General features: G+C 47.4%; 7 protein-coding genes across 7 annotated transcripts; 3 read left to right on the top strand and 4 right to left on the bottom strand.

The window, feature by feature from the left end:
- Positions 1 to 427: 427 nt before the first annotated feature.
- On the bottom strand, positions 428 to 1,600 carry F4822DRAFT_429971 (uncharacterized protein; the record flags this gene model as incomplete). Its single annotated transcript, XM_051461192.1, has 1 exon — positions 428 to 1,600. One exon carries the CDS (start codon positions 1,598 to 1,600, stop codon positions 428 to 430), a length of 1,173 nt encoding a protein of 390 aa, XP_051312989.1.
- Positions 1,601 to 2,390: 790 nt separating this feature from the next.
- Positions 2,391 to 4,561, bottom strand: F4822DRAFT_276416 (uncharacterized protein). Its single transcript, XM_051454805.1, has 7 exons — positions 3,993 to 4,561; positions 3,901 to 3,929; positions 3,613 to 3,851; positions 3,537 to 3,562; positions 3,196 to 3,476; positions 2,960 to 3,144; positions 2,391 to 2,888 (listed from the first exon to the last, which is right to left on the bottom strand). The coding sequence occupies exons 1-7, from the start codon at positions 4,237 to 4,239 to the stop codon at positions 2,498 to 2,500; spliced, it is 1,398 nt and encodes a 465-aa protein (XP_051312988.1). The 5' UTR covers positions 4,240 to 4,561; the 3' UTR covers positions 2,391 to 2,497.
- A 1,405-nt stretch (positions 4,562 to 5,966) lies between these two features.
- Positions 5,967 to 7,472, top strand: F4822DRAFT_429969 (putative oxalate decarboxylase oxdC; the record flags this gene model as incomplete). The annotated part of the gene is made up of 6 exons (XM_051461190.1): positions 5,967 to 6,105; positions 6,170 to 6,405; positions 6,458 to 6,651; positions 6,709 to 7,051; positions 7,103 to 7,223; positions 7,273 to 7,472. 6 exons carry the CDS (start codon positions 5,967 to 5,969, stop codon positions 7,470 to 7,472), a joined length of 1,233 nt encoding a protein of 410 aa, XP_051312987.1.
- A 378-nt stretch (positions 7,473 to 7,850) lies between these two features.
- F4822DRAFT_276577 (uncharacterized protein) lies at positions 7,851 to 9,265 on the top strand. The gene is made up of 2 exons (XM_051454807.1): positions 7,851 to 9,032; positions 9,102 to 9,265. The coding sequence occupies exon 1, from the start codon at positions 8,344 to 8,346 to the stop codon at positions 9,019 to 9,021; it is 678 nt and encodes a 225-aa protein (XP_051312986.1). The 5' UTR covers positions 7,851 to 8,343; the 3' UTR covers positions 9,022 to 9,032; positions 9,102 to 9,265.
- Positions 9,266 to 11,776, bottom strand: F4822DRAFT_276451 (heterokaryon incompatibility protein-domain-containing protein). The gene has a single exon (XM_051454806.1). The coding sequence runs from the start codon at positions 11,691 to 11,693 to the stop codon at positions 9,441 to 9,443; it is 2,253 nt and encodes a 750-aa protein (XP_051312985.1). The 5' UTR covers positions 11,694 to 11,776; the 3' UTR covers positions 9,266 to 9,440.
- A 1,189-nt stretch (positions 11,777 to 12,965) lies between these two features.
- On the top strand, positions 12,966 to 13,748 carry F4822DRAFT_429966 (uncharacterized protein; the record flags this gene model as incomplete). The annotated part of the gene is made up of 1 exon (XM_051461189.1): positions 12,966 to 13,748. One exon carries the CDS (start codon positions 12,966 to 12,968, stop codon positions 13,746 to 13,748), a length of 783 nt encoding a protein of 260 aa, XP_051312984.1.
- A 463-nt stretch (positions 13,749 to 14,211) lies between these two features.
- Positions 14,212 to 15,682, bottom strand: F4822DRAFT_405743 (uncharacterized protein). Its single transcript, XM_051458336.1, has one exon. The coding sequence runs from the start codon at positions 15,325 to 15,327 to the stop codon at positions 14,404 to 14,406; it is 924 nt and encodes a 307-aa protein (XP_051312983.1). The 5' UTR covers positions 15,328 to 15,682; the 3' UTR covers positions 14,212 to 14,403.
- Between the last annotated feature and the right edge of the window lie 1,271 nt (positions 15,683 to 16,953).

The following is a 16,953-nucleotide window of genomic DNA, read 5'->3' as shown; positions in this document are numbered from 1 at the left end:
CTAATCACTCCGCAACATCTTCATGAATAATAATAGTGAAATAATCTAGCTCGTTCTAAGTTATAGGTATTTAGAAAGGCTAAATTCGCGCATATTTATTTCTAAAATAGAATAAGAATTGCAAATGTTATTGAAGTGTAATTAATCCGTGTTAAAAATAGGAGGCGAGTTACCCCTCATTACGGGTACCTAGACCCCTATATTTTAATGTTTGGTAGGGCACCACTAGTGTGTGGGGTACGCTATAAAGACTACCTAGGTATTGCGACCATCACCACCAACTTCCAAGGTTACAAGTCAAGTCATTCCAGTTTATTATTCTGCTATAGACCACGACTTGACATATTGCTCGTGCTAACTTCTGTTCCTATCATGAGAATACCAGAACTTATGAAGATCCACGTAGGCTGTGAGGATGAAAGGGAACTCAAACCTCCAATCCATTCAGAGCTTCCGTAACGGTCTTGCCGTCATTCCACTTAGCATATAAGTCCTCAGGCAGCATTTTCTTCCGATGTACTTCCCGCACAACCAACTTGTCCCGCGTCGGGTCATATTTGAGCACAACGCTTCCATTGCGACTTCTCGCTAGGCTCATAATCTTGCGAATTAGCGCCACAAGGCGTCTAAGGTGTATCTGATTGTCCAATTCCCATCTTTTGACCTGAGCGGATACATCCTCCACCACTGGCGGCCGAAATACTCCTCGTTGGTGATAAGCCCGGACGAGTCTTGGGGTCTGGGAAGCCCAAAGCTGTGGTGCGACTTCGCGGATCTCAATCGGTTTATGGGAGACGCGAGTCTTGATTTCGAGAGTTGAGCCTTGAGTAACCATCTGACCATTTTCTTTAATGGTCAATTTGGATCCCTTCGGATCGACGGCAGGAGGTTTGGAAGATGGCCCTAGGGATAAGGACTCTAGTATGCTGGATAAATCCGCGGGTGCCTGTCCTTTGCTACTGGAAGACGGCATGCTATTGGTACCTACGTACCCATCCGTCTCATAGCGCACAATGAGGTTCAAGCCACCAAAGCTATATGAGATTATTCGATGATGGCCAGTACTGTCTTTGACCTTGTCGGTTGTATACGCTTTTTCGAATTCGTGACCAAAGCCCCTGAACTCGTGTGGACGAATGATCTCCTGAGTTTTGGCCTCATCGCGAGAGAATATGACGGTATTCCCCACGGTTTCCACGCCGATGGTGAATTCTTCAAGGCCATTCTTCGACATACTGGGTTCGATGAAACTAAGGAGTTTGCGGATGTTGTTCCGATCAGTCACAACATCGATAGAGTTGATGTCGAACGAGGGATTCGTGATATATAGAGCACGAAATAATGGCTCCAGTGGACTATCTGGGTGACGAGCCGCATTCTGTGCAATGTATATGAGTCCGGAATCTTGCTTCAACTTCTGAGCAGTTTTAGGAGCGGCCCAAAGTGCCGGACTGCCGGGAACGGCAATAGTTGGTGTAGGGGCTTCGATCCAATTATAAGAGGACAAATGCTTGGCGTTTGAGATCGACGCAGTAGTCGGGGCATCAGGTAAGCTACGGAGATCTGACCGAGAGATCTCGGCGATAGCAGTGGATGACATTTTTGAAGATATAGGGGTAGTCATTCCGCTTGTGGTTCACAACCAGAAAAAGGTTGAAGGGAAAAGGAAGAGTCGTAGGAAAAGGGCGCAAAGCCTCGCTCAAAGTACTTATGGCGATAGCCTGACTTATCTGGACTGAGTGTAATGTATTCGTATGGTCGCACTACATAGACCTCTGTCCAGTCCTGGGCTGTCGCGCCAACGCGCAAAACTCTACAAGGCGCATACCCCCAATAAGCACAGACAACGATGCGGGGAATTACACCAACGGCCTTGACCGAGACGGCACGCTGCATTTCGAATATATGAGATATGATGAGCGAGCCATGACAGAAGCAACAATATCCACGCCCCTACGGATCACTACCGAGTGGGTAATCTACGACGAGTCCGCCCGCTTCTTGGTGGTAGCTTTGAATCCCTGTTTCAATTTCATCATCGATAAAGAAAAGGAGGCAGCCACTCGAAAGGAGAATTCGACACGTCCTGCATCACAGGCCGCAGCCCGGCCTCCGAAGTTCTTAACAGCTCTCGTTAGGCACACCCCACAGGTATGTGGAAGAAACGGACCTGGTTGGGTTCTAAGGAGGTACGCAACACAATTAGGTAGTGCTAGACGAGATTTCCGATCCTACTTGTTTCATCAGGCGCAAAACGATCGTGATTTACCACTCAATTTTTAATATTGCAAATGGGAAATAGACGCTCTATTCCTGGGGAGGTTATCACATTGCTAGTAGCCCTTATGAGATCTTACCCCTGGATCCTACCTACGTCCTTTCAACTACAAGCCCACCAAGCATCCGTCATCATATAAAAACATTATATATTATTCCAAAAGTTTAATATCCCCATACCATCATCGTCATCGTCGCATTTGCCATCAATAACACCAATTTAATAGTAAATAGGGTTTTCCGGATCTGAAAGATCGAACACCACGGAAGAGTGGGGCTTGGCACCGCCCCTGTTCGCGAATTCGCGGGGGAAATCTATGCTGCGGTTAAAGCTCAATGATCCATCGTCAAGGATATCGATGTAAAGCGCCTTGAAATCGGCTGGAGTGTTGATGAGGCCGATTTCACCGGTCTGCACGAAGTAGTCCGTAACCACGATATGCTTCTGATCCGGCGTAATCTTGATATAGTGGGGACCAATTGTGGGCTGGTCCTCGTCGGGGTCATCGAGTCGCTTCACGTTATCCAAGTCTGAAATGTCGAGAGCCGCGATGTGGTCCGCCGTGGTTAGCGTGAAATAGGCGAATTTGCCATCTGCCGAGATATCGGAGCTGGAAACATTGATTAGTTCTCTATTCTGAATAGCATGTAGGGCATTATGAATGACATGGGTTCAACTTACTAAATAGCAGTGGTGTCACGAGCTTTGGGACCCAAGTCGTATAATAGCTTCGCAACTCCCTGCTTGCCGTTGCTATCCTTACGGAAGGGATAAATGATCCACACTTGGCCCAAATGCACGGCGGTCGCAAGAGCTGCTGTCTCAGGGTTACCGGGAATGAACTTGACATCTTGAATACCGCCTCCCTATAACCATTGTTAGTAAGAACATTGAAATGCATATAATTAGGCACATACATCCGGAATTTCAATTGTGCTAATGATTTCTCGCGAGGGAAGGTCCCATAGTCGCAGGGTATTTCCTCTCTGAATACCTAAGCTGGGCTTCAAGATACTGAGCGGAATAACGTAGTCGGATGTCAAAATGACATTCTTGTCAAAGTCAATGGTCAATCCGTGCGGAGAGAATTGTTCCCCAAGGATATTGAGGACACCATCCACACTCTCAGGCCATTCGTGAATGATGTTGAATTCGGCATCCGTTTCAACGAGGCGACCGGGTGAAGTGCCGAGAGCAGCTAGGGTCGGGGTTAGCATTTGTTTTGCTACAACCAGGAATATACAAAGTGTAAACTTACATCCCATGTACGTGATGAAGAATCCTCTGATGATAACTGTTAGGAGGCTTTGTCACTGCTGGGTGGGGCGACTTACCCATCGGGCTTGGCACGAATCTCATCAACGATAGACGAAAGAATACCACGGTTACTCTTCTTGAAAGTTGGACGGTACGGGTCTGAAACATCGAAGTAGAAGGCGGTGTCTTGGGTCTTCAGTAAGGACAATAATCCGCCACCAATGAGAGTCTTCCCATCATGTGAAGGGCCAAGGTGGTGGGGACTATTGCCACTTGATGGGACATCAGTAACCCAGAGCAGGGTTCCGAAAGTGTCCTATTCAATGTAAGTGGCCAGAAATATTTTGACGTAGATGTCAACTTACGTCGTCAAGACTATAGGTAGCCAAGAAATCTATGAAGCGTTGGTAAGCGTTGGTACACTTTGGTACTTTACGTTTAATAGATGTATACTAACCCTTATGTTGATTGTCTCCCGCGGCTGTCCAGAAATAGCCTATCTTCTTGGGTTTAATATTGCTAGCCTCGAAGGGAGGACTTTCCAGCGGTGGCGTTGGGATTTGCAAGATAGGAAGAGGAGGGGCGAGAGTACTCAAGGGCTCGGTAACTCCAGGAATGAGGGGGATCAGCGGTGGTAAGGAGAGAGCCAATGCCGACGGCGCGAAGAGGAATGCTGCTAGTAACGCAGCCGCGGAAGAAGCCATTTTGTTCCTGAGGGCCCAAGCCTGAATCTCTTCAAAATAGTTGGGTGCTCGTGGAGAGTTAAGTAGGGTCACATAGAAGGGAGTTATGTGACTTTTTATACTTCAACTCGTCTTATAAGCCCAACCTGTCTCTAGGTAAGCACCAACTGTTGTCCCTCCTCAACCATCGCTTCTCATCGCTTATCGCGAACCCCTCTCATCCATCATATGCCACGCCCTCTCCAACAAGATGCCGTCGATCAAAATCTCACCTTGATGTTGCCATTCCTCACCTCAATAGCATCATGAAGCTCTAGATCGTGATATTATCCCAATATCGACCGCAGAAGCTGAACTTCCTAGGAGTATCGATGTCATGAAGTAATCAACTACTTCTTATGAGGTCAAGCCCATTCACAGGAACGGCAAAGTCAGAAGTCTCTATAGCCGTATGTAGGCCTGATCAGCATCTTGCATACTCCTCATATCCTTTCCCAGGACTTTGGTATAGCAATAGTCTACCAAAATGGGACAATGAGCATGGATATATGTCAAACTAGGCCATAGACTGCATGAACCAACATTATGATTGCCTGGTAAAGGACAAGTCGTGCAGCGCCAAGCTAACAAGTCCAATAGTCGAGTCACAACTGCCGGGTCTTCGGGTCTCTTAAGGCTAGCAAGGGTGTGGTCGCCGACTTATAGCATGTCTCGGGTAAGGAGAGGCTGAATGACCTCATCGTTGAAGCCATACCCGAGCACTGTTATCATTGCCCATTCTCGCCCATTAGCCCTCTTGTCTGCGCTCAAAATGAGTAGGCAGTCGTGTAGGTACTCGCTCATAGGGGTGGGTGCGCCTATAGCTTCTCTCGTTGATAGCAAAATATGGCGGTAAAGTAAATATTTTCCGTAGCAGAATCACTAATTAACATGTATTCGTGCGTGCCTTGCATTAGTCGAGTAAACCGTCGTGGTCTAACATGATAAGCAGTAGTCTCTACTAAGGTAGTCATTAATAATGATGGTCCATGCGTGATTAACAGGTCGACTACCTAAGTATCGGTCTAGACAAGGATACATACCTGAGAGACGGGTAACTTTCAGACGAAAGTTCCCATTTTAACATAATACATCAATAAGCGGGCACTCAATCCCGTTTTTAGTCCAACGACGAGCCCGGCCCCCGGTAATTGCGACGACCCCTGCGCGTCGCAGAAACAGGGACGCCATATGGCGCAAGAGGTCATTACAAACATCTTATCCGTGATGAGCGTAAATAGTTCGAGATATGCTTCCTTCTGCTGTAACCTTGGAGTATGGCTCATCAAACTATGCAGCATTTATTTCCCGTTGTGAGTGTTTGCCAAGAGATGACGTTATTTTAATATGGATGGTGTGTTTAGGAGCGCGGCTGATTATAGGCCCCCGCACATGAGAGTGAGCAACGTCGCGCGGAAATCTATTCAACTTCATCAATATGTCCGGGGTCGACCTTGCTTGGCATCTCTCGTTTCTGTATGTGGGTTGGATTGTCGCAACGCTTGTGATCTTCGTCATGCTGGCAAACCATGGATAGAGATGTGAGCCGAAGCTCTGGATATTGCGTGCCTGGATCCAGCCGGATGCAGATCCGTATATTAAAAAGTATATAAGCCTTTAAGCTTATAGTTTATCCTCTCTTCATGCCATCCTGAACCGTATTCGCCCCTTTTTGCTTCTGTAGTGATTGCCTCTCGTTGGTTGCCAAAATGCGGGCTCTTCAATTCTCGTCCGTGTTTCTTGCTGTATTCGGTGCCAGTGGCTCTGTCATAGAGCGTCAAAGTCAAGGCGGTGGCTTTGGCGACGGTCAACCGATCGATGGCAATGGCAAGGGTGCTCCGTTGTCTGGTATGATGCGTGCCTATCAATCGCCATCATCATTAAGTGTTGATGCTAACCAAACGCTGTATAGGTGGCACAAACCACGAACTAGATCTCCAGAACCCAGATAATCTAGGTCAGCAGAGCACCGACAATGGTGTTGTTCCCAACATCAAATGGAGTTTCTCAGACTCTAAGACGAGAATCTTAAGAGGTGGTTGGGTCCGCGAGCAAGTTGTCACGGATCTCCCTACCAGCAAGGAAATAGCATCCGCGCAGCAGCATTTAACCAAAGGCTCAATCCGTGAGCTTCATTGGCACAAAGTGGTATGTTATAATTGAGCCGTATATAAGCGTATCGCTAATATGATTACCAAAGGCTGAATGGGGATATTTGTACGCTGGGTCGATCTTGGTGTCTGGCGTTGACCAAGATGGCACGTACCAAGCTGTCAAGCTTGAAGAGGGAGACATCTGGTACTTTCCCAAAGGTGAAGCTCACACAGTCCAAGGCCTTGACGATGAGAATGAATTCCTCTTGATTTTTGATGACGGTGACTTTGATGCCGTCGGGTAAGTCACCAGCCGCTACAGCCTCGTCGGGAGCTGCATTAGATTAACTATCATTAGGACCACATTTAACGTGGATGACTGGATTTCGCACACCCCCAAGTCAATCTTGGCAAAGAACTTTGGGTTGCCTGAATCTGTGTTTGGTTCAGTCCCATCACCAAATCCATACATCCTAAACGGAACAGTTGACACTCATAATGTGACTGGTGGCAATGGAGAACGCACTGGAAACGCCTCCTTTGCTTATTTCTCCAAGGACCACCCTCTTGAAAAGGTACCCGGTGGGGGCGGCACGCTTCGCATCGTCGACTCCCGGACTTTCCCAATTGCGACGACTATAGCCGCCACTGTCGTCACTCTCGAACCGAAAGCTCTGCGGGAATTGCACTGGCACCCCAATGTGAGTCCCTAATCCGGATGCTGCTGCATATTGTGTCTAATATAAATTCAGGCTGAAGAATGGCTTTACTTCCACAAGGGCCAAGGACGCGCGACCGTATTCCTTGGCAGTGCTGCCGCCCGGACCTTTGATTTTAGAGCTGGGGATACGGGTGTGTTCCCCGATAATAGCGGTTAGTTTACACCCGTCTTATGTGCATTTGTGCAAACTGACAATTTCAGGTCATTATATCGAGAACACCTCGGATACTGAGGATTTAGTATGGATCGAGATATACAAGAGCGACCGAGTTGAGGATATCTCATTGACCCAGTGGCTTGCTTTAACCCCAGCGGGTATCGTCGCCGAGACTCTGAAAATCCCGGTTGAAATCGCAGAGAACTTGCAGAAAGAAAAGCAAATCCTTATCAAAGACAGGTAATAAACATTGATCCTCGCAGGCGAAGCGCTCAATATTGTCGAACCCGGCGCACTTCCGAAGCTCCTCTAGGATTCTTAATGATCCCCAGATCACAGAGCTGGACAACCGATTACCTAATTAATATTAGTCGGGTCTCACCATCAGATGTATCTAATTCGTAATCAACAACGAGCCAATAGATAGCTTAATATTTTTACTTGTAATTGCCCGTTTGTTACCCCGTTCTCTTGTCCTTTCTTCTGAGTACGACATGACAGTATGCAGTGTTACGACCACGTGGAGGAGCAATAGATCAGCCACCGCCCCAACAAGCTCCTTGGCTCCGTAATTAAGCGTTTGCGATCGTGATAGGAGCTTATTGTACGAAGTTCACCTAATACCATCAGTCCCTGAAATTTCCCCCGTATATCGGCTTTGTAAGGGGATTTTTTTTTAATGCCTTGCTTTTAAATTAAGCCAGCGTCAGCGAGCCTCATTAATTTGAGATCCACGTTGCGAAGCGGGGACCCACGTTTGATGTTTCTCTGAGTGTGGCCTTAGCTTGGGGGCTGAAATACGATGCAACCACTCATACATGATGTTGGGTGAGATTTCAAGACTTTTTATCATCTCGGATGCAGGCTCTGGCTGGAACTAGACCAATAACCTTCAGCTGACAAGAATAGCAGAGCTACACGGTCCTTTTATTGTACTTCACCGGTGACCCCGATCTGGTCAGCCCTAGCTGCTGTCTTCTAAAATGTGTGATCATATAGCTTTTCAGGGTCGCTCTCTCAAGCGGAAGCGTTGACCTTCAATCTATCCCATACTCTTTACCTGATCACCATCTGCTCTTAACAGCCAGAGCCACGTCGATCGAAACAAAGACAAGATGTCGCTATCACTCGCTCTCAAAGCCGCCATAGGCATACTCATGGTTGATTCAATCATCGAATTATCATTCGTTAGCAGCATGGTCGCATGGTTACACCTAACGGCTAGCAAGGGGTTTTCTTTCAATTCTGACGGGTCAAGCCATCGTCTAGCCGGCAAGCCCTTACATATGATGGTCGACCAAGGACACACCACCAACGGGGCCGCTGGAACCGCTTTCGTCCTCATCGGCCTCGGTGGTATCGTTGCGCTCACACTTCGGCATTGGTCTCGCGACGCACAGGGCGGATCGAGAGGCTTCGGGCGATTCATATACCAACTCTGGGTCGCGCTAAATATTCCAGCATTGCTCCTCACGATTGGCGCACTAGCCTATGTCTTCGCAGTTACGAACAAGCACCGTGGGCAAACGATTGATGTTCCATTGGCGGTAAGCCTGAATGGGAGCCCTTACCCGCTCGAGGACTGGACGCCGCAGAATTGGTTCTCAGCCGTTCTCCAATTGGACTTAACCAGTGCGAGAGACGATATCCACAGCCATCTATCGGTTATGAGGGGGTGGCAGTACAACTTGATCCCGATGTTCATTATCCAGCTCGGCGTTACGATACTTGTAGTATTGGAGTTTCTTGACTGGCGAAGACAGTATAGGGTTCTCGCGCAAGGAGAAAAGTAATCGGCAAATAGGTATCTCTTCGCCTAGAGTTTAGATACGTGCTGGGGAATTTCTAGCGCACGTGCCTAATTTCATTGAAGGGGAGCGATATTCTGGAGGCGAAGTGAATCCCCTAACACGTTGATTCAAAACCAATACCCACGCCGCAAACGGCGAGCCTTCGAAATCCTCCGTTTTAGTCGCCCCCCATTTCCACATTTATATAATATATTTTATTGCTTCCCTTTCATTTTATGTTGTCGCTGTGGATGGGCAGCCGGTTGGTTTCCCGGTGTTTTGGCGTTTGGGTGGCCTTGAGAGTCTCTACCACCGGCTAACGAGAAAAGTAATAATAATAACTTCAACGCGAATCGCCGTGGCTCGTGACACAATTCAACCAACCTAATTTGAGTCAAGTATTATGCTCGTCGGCCCGTCCTCTAACCAAGGATTATCTCCGTCCATTTCGTCCCCGGGTCAAACGAAGCATCACGGAATGCGTTCTTGTAGATTTTGGCCAGCCCAACACGTTCTGCTACCATAGTATTCTCGTTGCGGGTGATCAATAGCGCATAGTAGATGTACCATTCCGCAATATGCCGTTCCTCTGCGACATAATAGTTCCATGTATCAAGTTCTTCCATGGAGAAGTCTCGGGCTTCTGATACGGCAACAAACTCGAAGATTCCTCCTACTGAACTGGACCATTCCTCATTGAGAATGATTGTACCGCACCAATCGCCTTGGCTGTCTACAATTCCGAATCTGCGTAGCCCTTTCTCTAGCTTTGATTCGAATGTTGGGGTCGACATACTTCTTCGTGAAAGTTGGAAGTGGGCCGTATATGAACAAAAATGAAGGCAGCCATTGACAGGCTCAGTTGTAGGGAGTGTGGGCTTTGATGCATCAATCCCAAATTCAGATGCTAGTAATTGTCGATTTCGTCCGTATGGGTCCTCCGAACTAAAGTCATACCCAGACCATCTGGATCGAGCTTGCAAGTCCTGTGTAGATGATTCCCTTACCAACTTCAAACGTCCCTCGTCACCATAATACCAAGTGATCCATGAGTGATTAGACAGCCAGTCATGAAGATCGATTAGCGTACTCGCAACAGTCGATAATCTCCACATTGCACCACCTTCCCATCCACACCATGACCAACTGGGGAACAAGTAGCCCGGGCGCACGTTTGTCACCCTCTTCCCGGCCTCTTTATTCTCCCACAGTAGAGCCCAATCGAAATACGAATTGGGTAATCCGTAAACCATCGTTGCCGCAAGCGGAGAGGATAACACAGAAGCAATTCCCTCGAACGCGATCAATTTATCGCTAATCACCGTCAGTTTCCGAGGAGTATATAACTCTACCAAGTCGGCGAAAAGGCGGACAGGGTTATTCGAAAAGTTCTGCATGGGCGACTCTACCATCTCCAAAGTCCAGGTCCTCGCGGTAATATCAGAATAGACATCCTCGGACCACGTAGCCCCAGAACATTGAAAAAAGACGCGATCGTCAACAAAGATGATAGACCGCGGAGAAAGTATTCTTTCTTGGAATGTCCAGGCTCTAATATTCCAGATAGTGTCTCTAATCCTACTTTCCACCGATTTCACGACCGCTAGTTGCATGCCACAAACATCAGCGATAGCCTGTGATGCAGAGCGCGAGGTTAAGGGAGATCCGGAGATCCCACTTGCGCTCGTATTCCCGGAAGCAGCACATATATTCACCGTGCCGTTACTGAATATCGCATCCATGAGCGGGGCTATCGCAGCCCAGTCTTCCATGGAATCCTGAATAATGCACAGTGCGTCAACCCAAATGTAACGGATGCCAATTTCTTGGACAATTATCATTGCGTCTCGTATAGTGGCTGGCATGTCCTTTCTGTCCGGGCCCAGCCCTCCACTACAAAATTTGGCGAAATTGCTCTTGGATAGCGTTAGCTGCGGTTTCTGAGCTCCCCATACGTAACTCAACGTGGCGTAAGTAATGGCATTTTGGTCTTTGGTCAACAGATCTGATGCATGAACTAGGCGTTGCTCTTTCAGATCAATGTATCGAAGGAGCCCAGAGATATCGGTGCCTTTGACCTGCTTAGGGAGAATTCGGCAAGACTCGCCATGTTTCTTAGAACAAGTATCCATCCAATAGCGAATAAGATCCAAGTCGACGCGAGAGAAAGGAATTCGACGTGCTGAAAACTGTTGGATACTAGTTTCTGAAGATAGAGGCATGATATATGCATCCGGGAATAAGCGTTGCGGATTAGATATCAAGATCCGGCGGGATGAAGGATGACCGGGACTCTTGCTGTTACCGGCCGACCTACCGTCTGTCTCTAGATCTCGTCCATCGAGACGCCACTCAAGGTTACAATCAACCCGTTCGCCATTTCCAGCCAAACCATCACACCCAATTTGAGCACTATCTTTTGAATGGGTAGCTTCGAAAATAAGCCAGCAAAAGCAACAAGAATCACGACGTCGATAAATTTCAAGATATCCAAGATGGCGAGATTCTAATCCAACTGCATCGAAATTCGCATTTAAAAATCCGGGCAAGTTTCCCTTGGTATCGTCACCGGCACCAGGCCGAAACTTGTCGGGTAGTAAATTCAGTTCTTGGCATTGTGGACATAGTTGACCTGGGTTAGGTTTTACCTCGGCAACCCTGTTGCGACTTGACATGATTTATGATTTGATTAAAACCTTCTTCGAGGTATTTTAAACTTCAGATTGTACAGTACATACCTAGGCGGGTTGGGGGGGGGTTGGGGGGGTGTCCCTGGCAAGGGTTGTGTAAAGATGTTGCATAAATGACCTCGCTTGTAACGATTTTTATGTGAAATAATGGTTTTCTAGAATTCGATTAGTCATAGTATTCACTTATCATGATGACCACAGGGGTCATGATTACATAAGCCTACAATGATTTTACATTGGCAATGAATTCAATCCTGCAATGGTGGGGCTTCCTAAAAAGGTTACTGCATCTTAGCAGCTAGCCAAAAAGGGAAAAAGGGAAAATCCAACCACCATAAGAAGTCAAGTTTTAAATATTTTTTTTTACATGCACATATGAGGAATCGAACCGTTGATTTACGAGGTTTACGGACTCTACCATTGAGCCGATTACAGCTTACGAATTTACGAATGAGTGGGTCTGTCTTATTTTCTCCTATTACCATTCGCAGCCCCGCACGGACCCTATTACCCTTTCCGGGAAGAAATCCTGACATAATCACCTCAGCTGCAATGATTTTTCTACTGCAATGGTGGGTCCCACACCACTTATGTAATTATAGTAGTGATTATCTAAGATAATAATGATTGCTTAAGGTAATACGTTGAACATAGAGGTCACCTAATCAACGTAACTATCGTCACATTCATCGCCGTAATGTATTAAAAAGGCAATATGATTTATTTAAATAGATGATAAGAAAGGTGACGGTTTTTACCTGTATTCGTCACGCAATCATGTCGCAACCTATACTAGAAGAAAAAACAATTACATAATATGCAATTAAAAAGCAATGATTTCAGGAGACCCCTCCCACCCGGGTAGGTATATATACAATTAATCCGAATGCGAATAATTCAGGGGAAACGTTGGTGTAGCAGTACTCTAAGCCCCGCACTTCCCCCACTACTTCTAGCGGAAACGACCCATAAGGCTGAAAGATAGTTCACCTAAATTGGTACCTAAGGCTCTGTACTCAGGGGCAGTTTCTAGCGGGTAGTACGTCGCTACATCACTACTAGGTAGGTACGTCTTTTCGCTGAAGGATCATCATCACATCGCTTCAACTGCCTATTTCGAATCTGACCATGTCTATCCCACTATTACCCCTCTATTCTTCCCATTACTTAAATCAAGGACCAAACAGACGATAAAACTCACCAAGTTCCTTACCGATATTCCTTACCTTCTATACTTTCGACCATAAGAAATTCAGCATGTCTAACCACGACTACTACGGCGGCCAAGGGGGTGGCAATTACAGCAACTACCCGCCACCACAGAATCAATACCCTCCTCAAAACCAGTATCCTCCCTCGAATCAATACCCTCCATCCAACCAATACCCCCCATCGAACCAATATCCGCCGAACCAATACCAACCTCACGGCCAATACCCTCCTGAACACCAATATGGCGGTAACCAGCACGGCGGACCACCTCCCTCCCATTCGCCGAACCCGCACTCCTACGGCTCGCCTCCTCCGGGACAATACCCGCCGTACCAACAACAGCACCAACAACCACCCTACGGCTCACCCTCGCCGTACCCCGGTGGCCCGCCTCCATACTCGGCACAAGGACAAAGCTACCCGCCGTCGAACCAATACCCACCACCCGGAGGACAACCCTGGGACCACCAGCAGCAACACCATCAACACCAACACCAACAATACCCACCCGCGCAACACGGGGGCAACATCCCGCATAACCCGAACGGCGACAAGGGTCTCGGATCCCTAGTCGGAGGCGGAGCGCTAGGAGCAGTAGGCGCGGCGGCCGCATCGCATTTCCTTGGTGGTGGTTCACATGGCCACGGACACGGTGGACACGGCGGCGGGTTCCCGGGAGGAGCAACGATGATGGCGCCTGCGTTTGCGGCAGGGTACGGTGGACATAAGAAGAATAAGAAGCATAAGAAAGATAAGAAGAAGCACAAGGGCCACAGTCGCAGTAGCAGCTCCAGTAGTAACAGTAGCAAGAGCAGTAAGAGCAGCTAAGCGGGGCGCGTTTTTGTATATGATGTGTAGGATGAGGATCTTGGAAGATATGTCGCATTTAGATTCGGGTTGAGATCGTTTAGCGGAGCATAGTTGTTTACGACGTTGTTACATCACACACGCTGAGTTTGGCCTTTTAGACCGTGGATGTGGCATTACTGATGGTCGCGTACGCGAACAAGTATTCCGCTTAAGCCCTTTCGATATGAAAAAGTTCGGTAAGTGAAATAACTCCCCATTGCATCGATTTTCATTAATCGTCCTGCGTAGATGAAGAATTGCCCAACTATTCATGGGTTCTCATATCTCCAAAACATCATATATCCACCGCCGCGACTCCCCTACATCCTCCTCACTGTCATCGTCTCCATCTCCATCCCCACTACTATTCTTGTTTCCGCCTCGATTACTACTCCCACTCTCACTCCCACCACCACCACCACCACCACCACCAACCAATCCATAAGAAAGCTCTAAATGCTCACGAGTCCGCAACTTCATCCAACCCAGACGCTCAATGATCCGAAACTGCGCCACAAACCGCATCTGCTCCTCACGGGTCCACATCGGTCTAGCATCAAGGCACAGACACAATAAACGCACAAAAAAGCGCGGCAGCAAATCTTTAGAATTCCCACCGAACAGTTCGAGACGATCAGGCACGATGCTGACCTGTGGATCGCGCGCGTTGTTCATGTGGTAGAGCGCTATGCCCACTATGGAAAGACTTAGCGACCGTAAAAAGGGTGGTTGGGATATGAAAATACTCACTAACAGACCAAAGCGTGTTTCGCGGCGGCACGGTATCCCGCATAGTATCCTCGAGGCGCTCGCATATATGATACACGGTGCGATACCTAATCCGATCGATAAATTCGTCCCGTAAATCGTCCCCTCCGAGCCACGTCTTAGCTTTGACGCGTCTCCAAAAATGCTGGATATCGCGCCGGCGCGACTCGCGGTTAACGTGATAGGTATCGTGCCAAGTGAGTTCGTCCCACTGGTTACACACGCATGTTAATCTGAGTGTATACTCTCCATATGGACAGGAAACGAAGATATGACATACCTCGCGGTCCCAAATGCTAATAGTATGCACAGCTTTCTGAGAACTCCTCTTGCGATCTATCCGATGCTTGTGGATAAAACACAGAAATCGATATCGTGCCGAATCCTGTCCTATACTTCCAACCCGTCCTCCACCTTTTCCGGAACCCGTATGATCGATAGCTCGGATTGGCTGCCAATCTCTTTCCAAATCCTCTAGTATCACACCGTCGAGATCAATTCGTGGACGAACTTTCGTATCGATCATACGGACATCTACAATAGTAACCGGATGAAAATACGCCCATGGCTTTCGCTCGTCGTCGTCGTTAATCATCATCTGGTCGCAATTATACGCATTCAATGCGAATGGCACCGCTTCAAGGCGCGGGTAGCTTCCCCTAGCCAAGGCTTTGAGCACCGCTGTAAGGTCATCGAACTCATCCTCATCAAGGTCTGGGATGTTCCGTGCATCGTCATCGCTATACTGGAATGGTACCGGTCGAATGAGTTCGATATCTTCGTCAAACATTGAATCAATTTGCGTATAATTCAGCTTCCTTAAGTTGCGATAGAAGGCTCGTGACTTATAAGCCCTCAGAAGCACATGAATAGGTTACGAGAAGGTAAGTCTGTAATAAGGCAAGCCCATTCATTCAGGAGGTGGAAATTTCCTGATAACTATGCTCGAGCTACTAAGATATATTTAACCGATAGATAAAGGCTTTATTTATGGAATGAATTCAAAATTTCGGCCTTATAGCGGGCATCTAGGTAGATTTCACATTCTGGATGATTCTAGTCGAGGCCGTTTAACCAAATTCAAACTCTTTTTCGTTTTTCGGGGACTTAGAGACTGAATTGTTTGATTTGCTCATTAACATGGCATTTGATCAATGATGCAAGGTCAATAGTCATATTCCGAATATTCTATCTGCTCGTGAGCACCGTAGATGCATTTGCAAGACGAAGATACTTATTCCAATAGCTGTTTTCGACTTGAGCTCTTTCCTATCTAGCCAGGGCATACCTTAAATCTAAGCTATCCTCGTTTGTCCCTGCCCATGGTTGCCACAGTATAAAAGTGAGGTGATACCTAATATAAGCTTTGACCCGACCCATTAGCCCTAAGCCATACCTATGCAACAGAGAAGGCAAAGCTACAGACAGCCAAGTAATCACTCCTAGACATTGGTCCCTAGGAAGCCTGAGTTGAGGATTTCCACAACTTCGTTCACTCCGCCTCTATCCTGTACCTGTTCGATAGTGGGAGGTCTGCCAGTGGCGTCTCTAAACTCCTTAGACATCTGCTGTTCGTATATCAACCACATTATCGGTGTGTCGTCGCTACCATCGCCTCCGGCATATGATATATGCATCACCTTTGTGACAAGGCTAGCACTCATACTGTAGTACGGCCTGTTGCTGCAGGTCTAGCTTGCCAACACAAGACACTTAGTGCAAAATCTCGCCATGATAAGCGGACTGGTCCAACGCGATGAATATGGTTGGCGTATGATACCTGGCATTTTTAGTCGGTGTAAAGCTTGGATCTATTAGGTCCTAAGTTACCGTAGCGGCGGTAACGATTATGCTTCTTTGGTGATGCACACCCTAAGGGGAAGCCCTAAGTTAGGCAGCCACAAGTATAACGTGAATTCATGGCATAGCCGAGAAACGATGATCAAGCAGGGTTTCCAAGTACAAGCCGTCCGACTCCCTTCTAAGGGTCCATACAGTATCGTATCAGGTTGCGTATGGTGCCGCGAGCCAACTTGGAGAACCTGTGAAGAATCTGCAGCATTGGGTAATTCCCACAGTCAGCTATAGCGGAATCTGTGGCGTAGTTGTTGTAGTAGTCTTCGACCTCGGACTCCTCAAACATATCGTCGTACGTTGGGTCATAGTCCAAACATGTATCGAAATTTCCGGTATATAAAGCCATGATTGAGTTGTGAATTGGCGGTGATATGAAGAGCGAGAAATAGAAGAGAAAGGGGAACCAAAAAGGTGGAAGGTTGTGACGAAAAGGCTTTGGAGGTATTCAAGTCCGAGATGGTTGGTTGGGGATGCGGATTAGAACTTGACGGGAGGAATGGGGTGTTTAAATATTCGCGCGAAAAGTCAGACTAGAAAATGAGTTTCTACTATGAAAACA

Source organism: Hypoxylon trugodes (genome assembly GCF_022578975.1).
Source record: "Hypoxylon trugodes strain CBS 135444 unplaced genomic scaffold F4822scaffold_6, whole genome shotgun sequence".
In the NCBI taxonomy this organism is placed as follows: Eukaryota; Fungi; Ascomycota; class Sordariomycetes; order Xylariales; family Hypoxylaceae; genus Hypoxylon; species Hypoxylon trugodes.
Note: the sequence above shows the minus strand (reverse complement) of the source record. Positions and strands in the feature narration are given on the sequence as shown.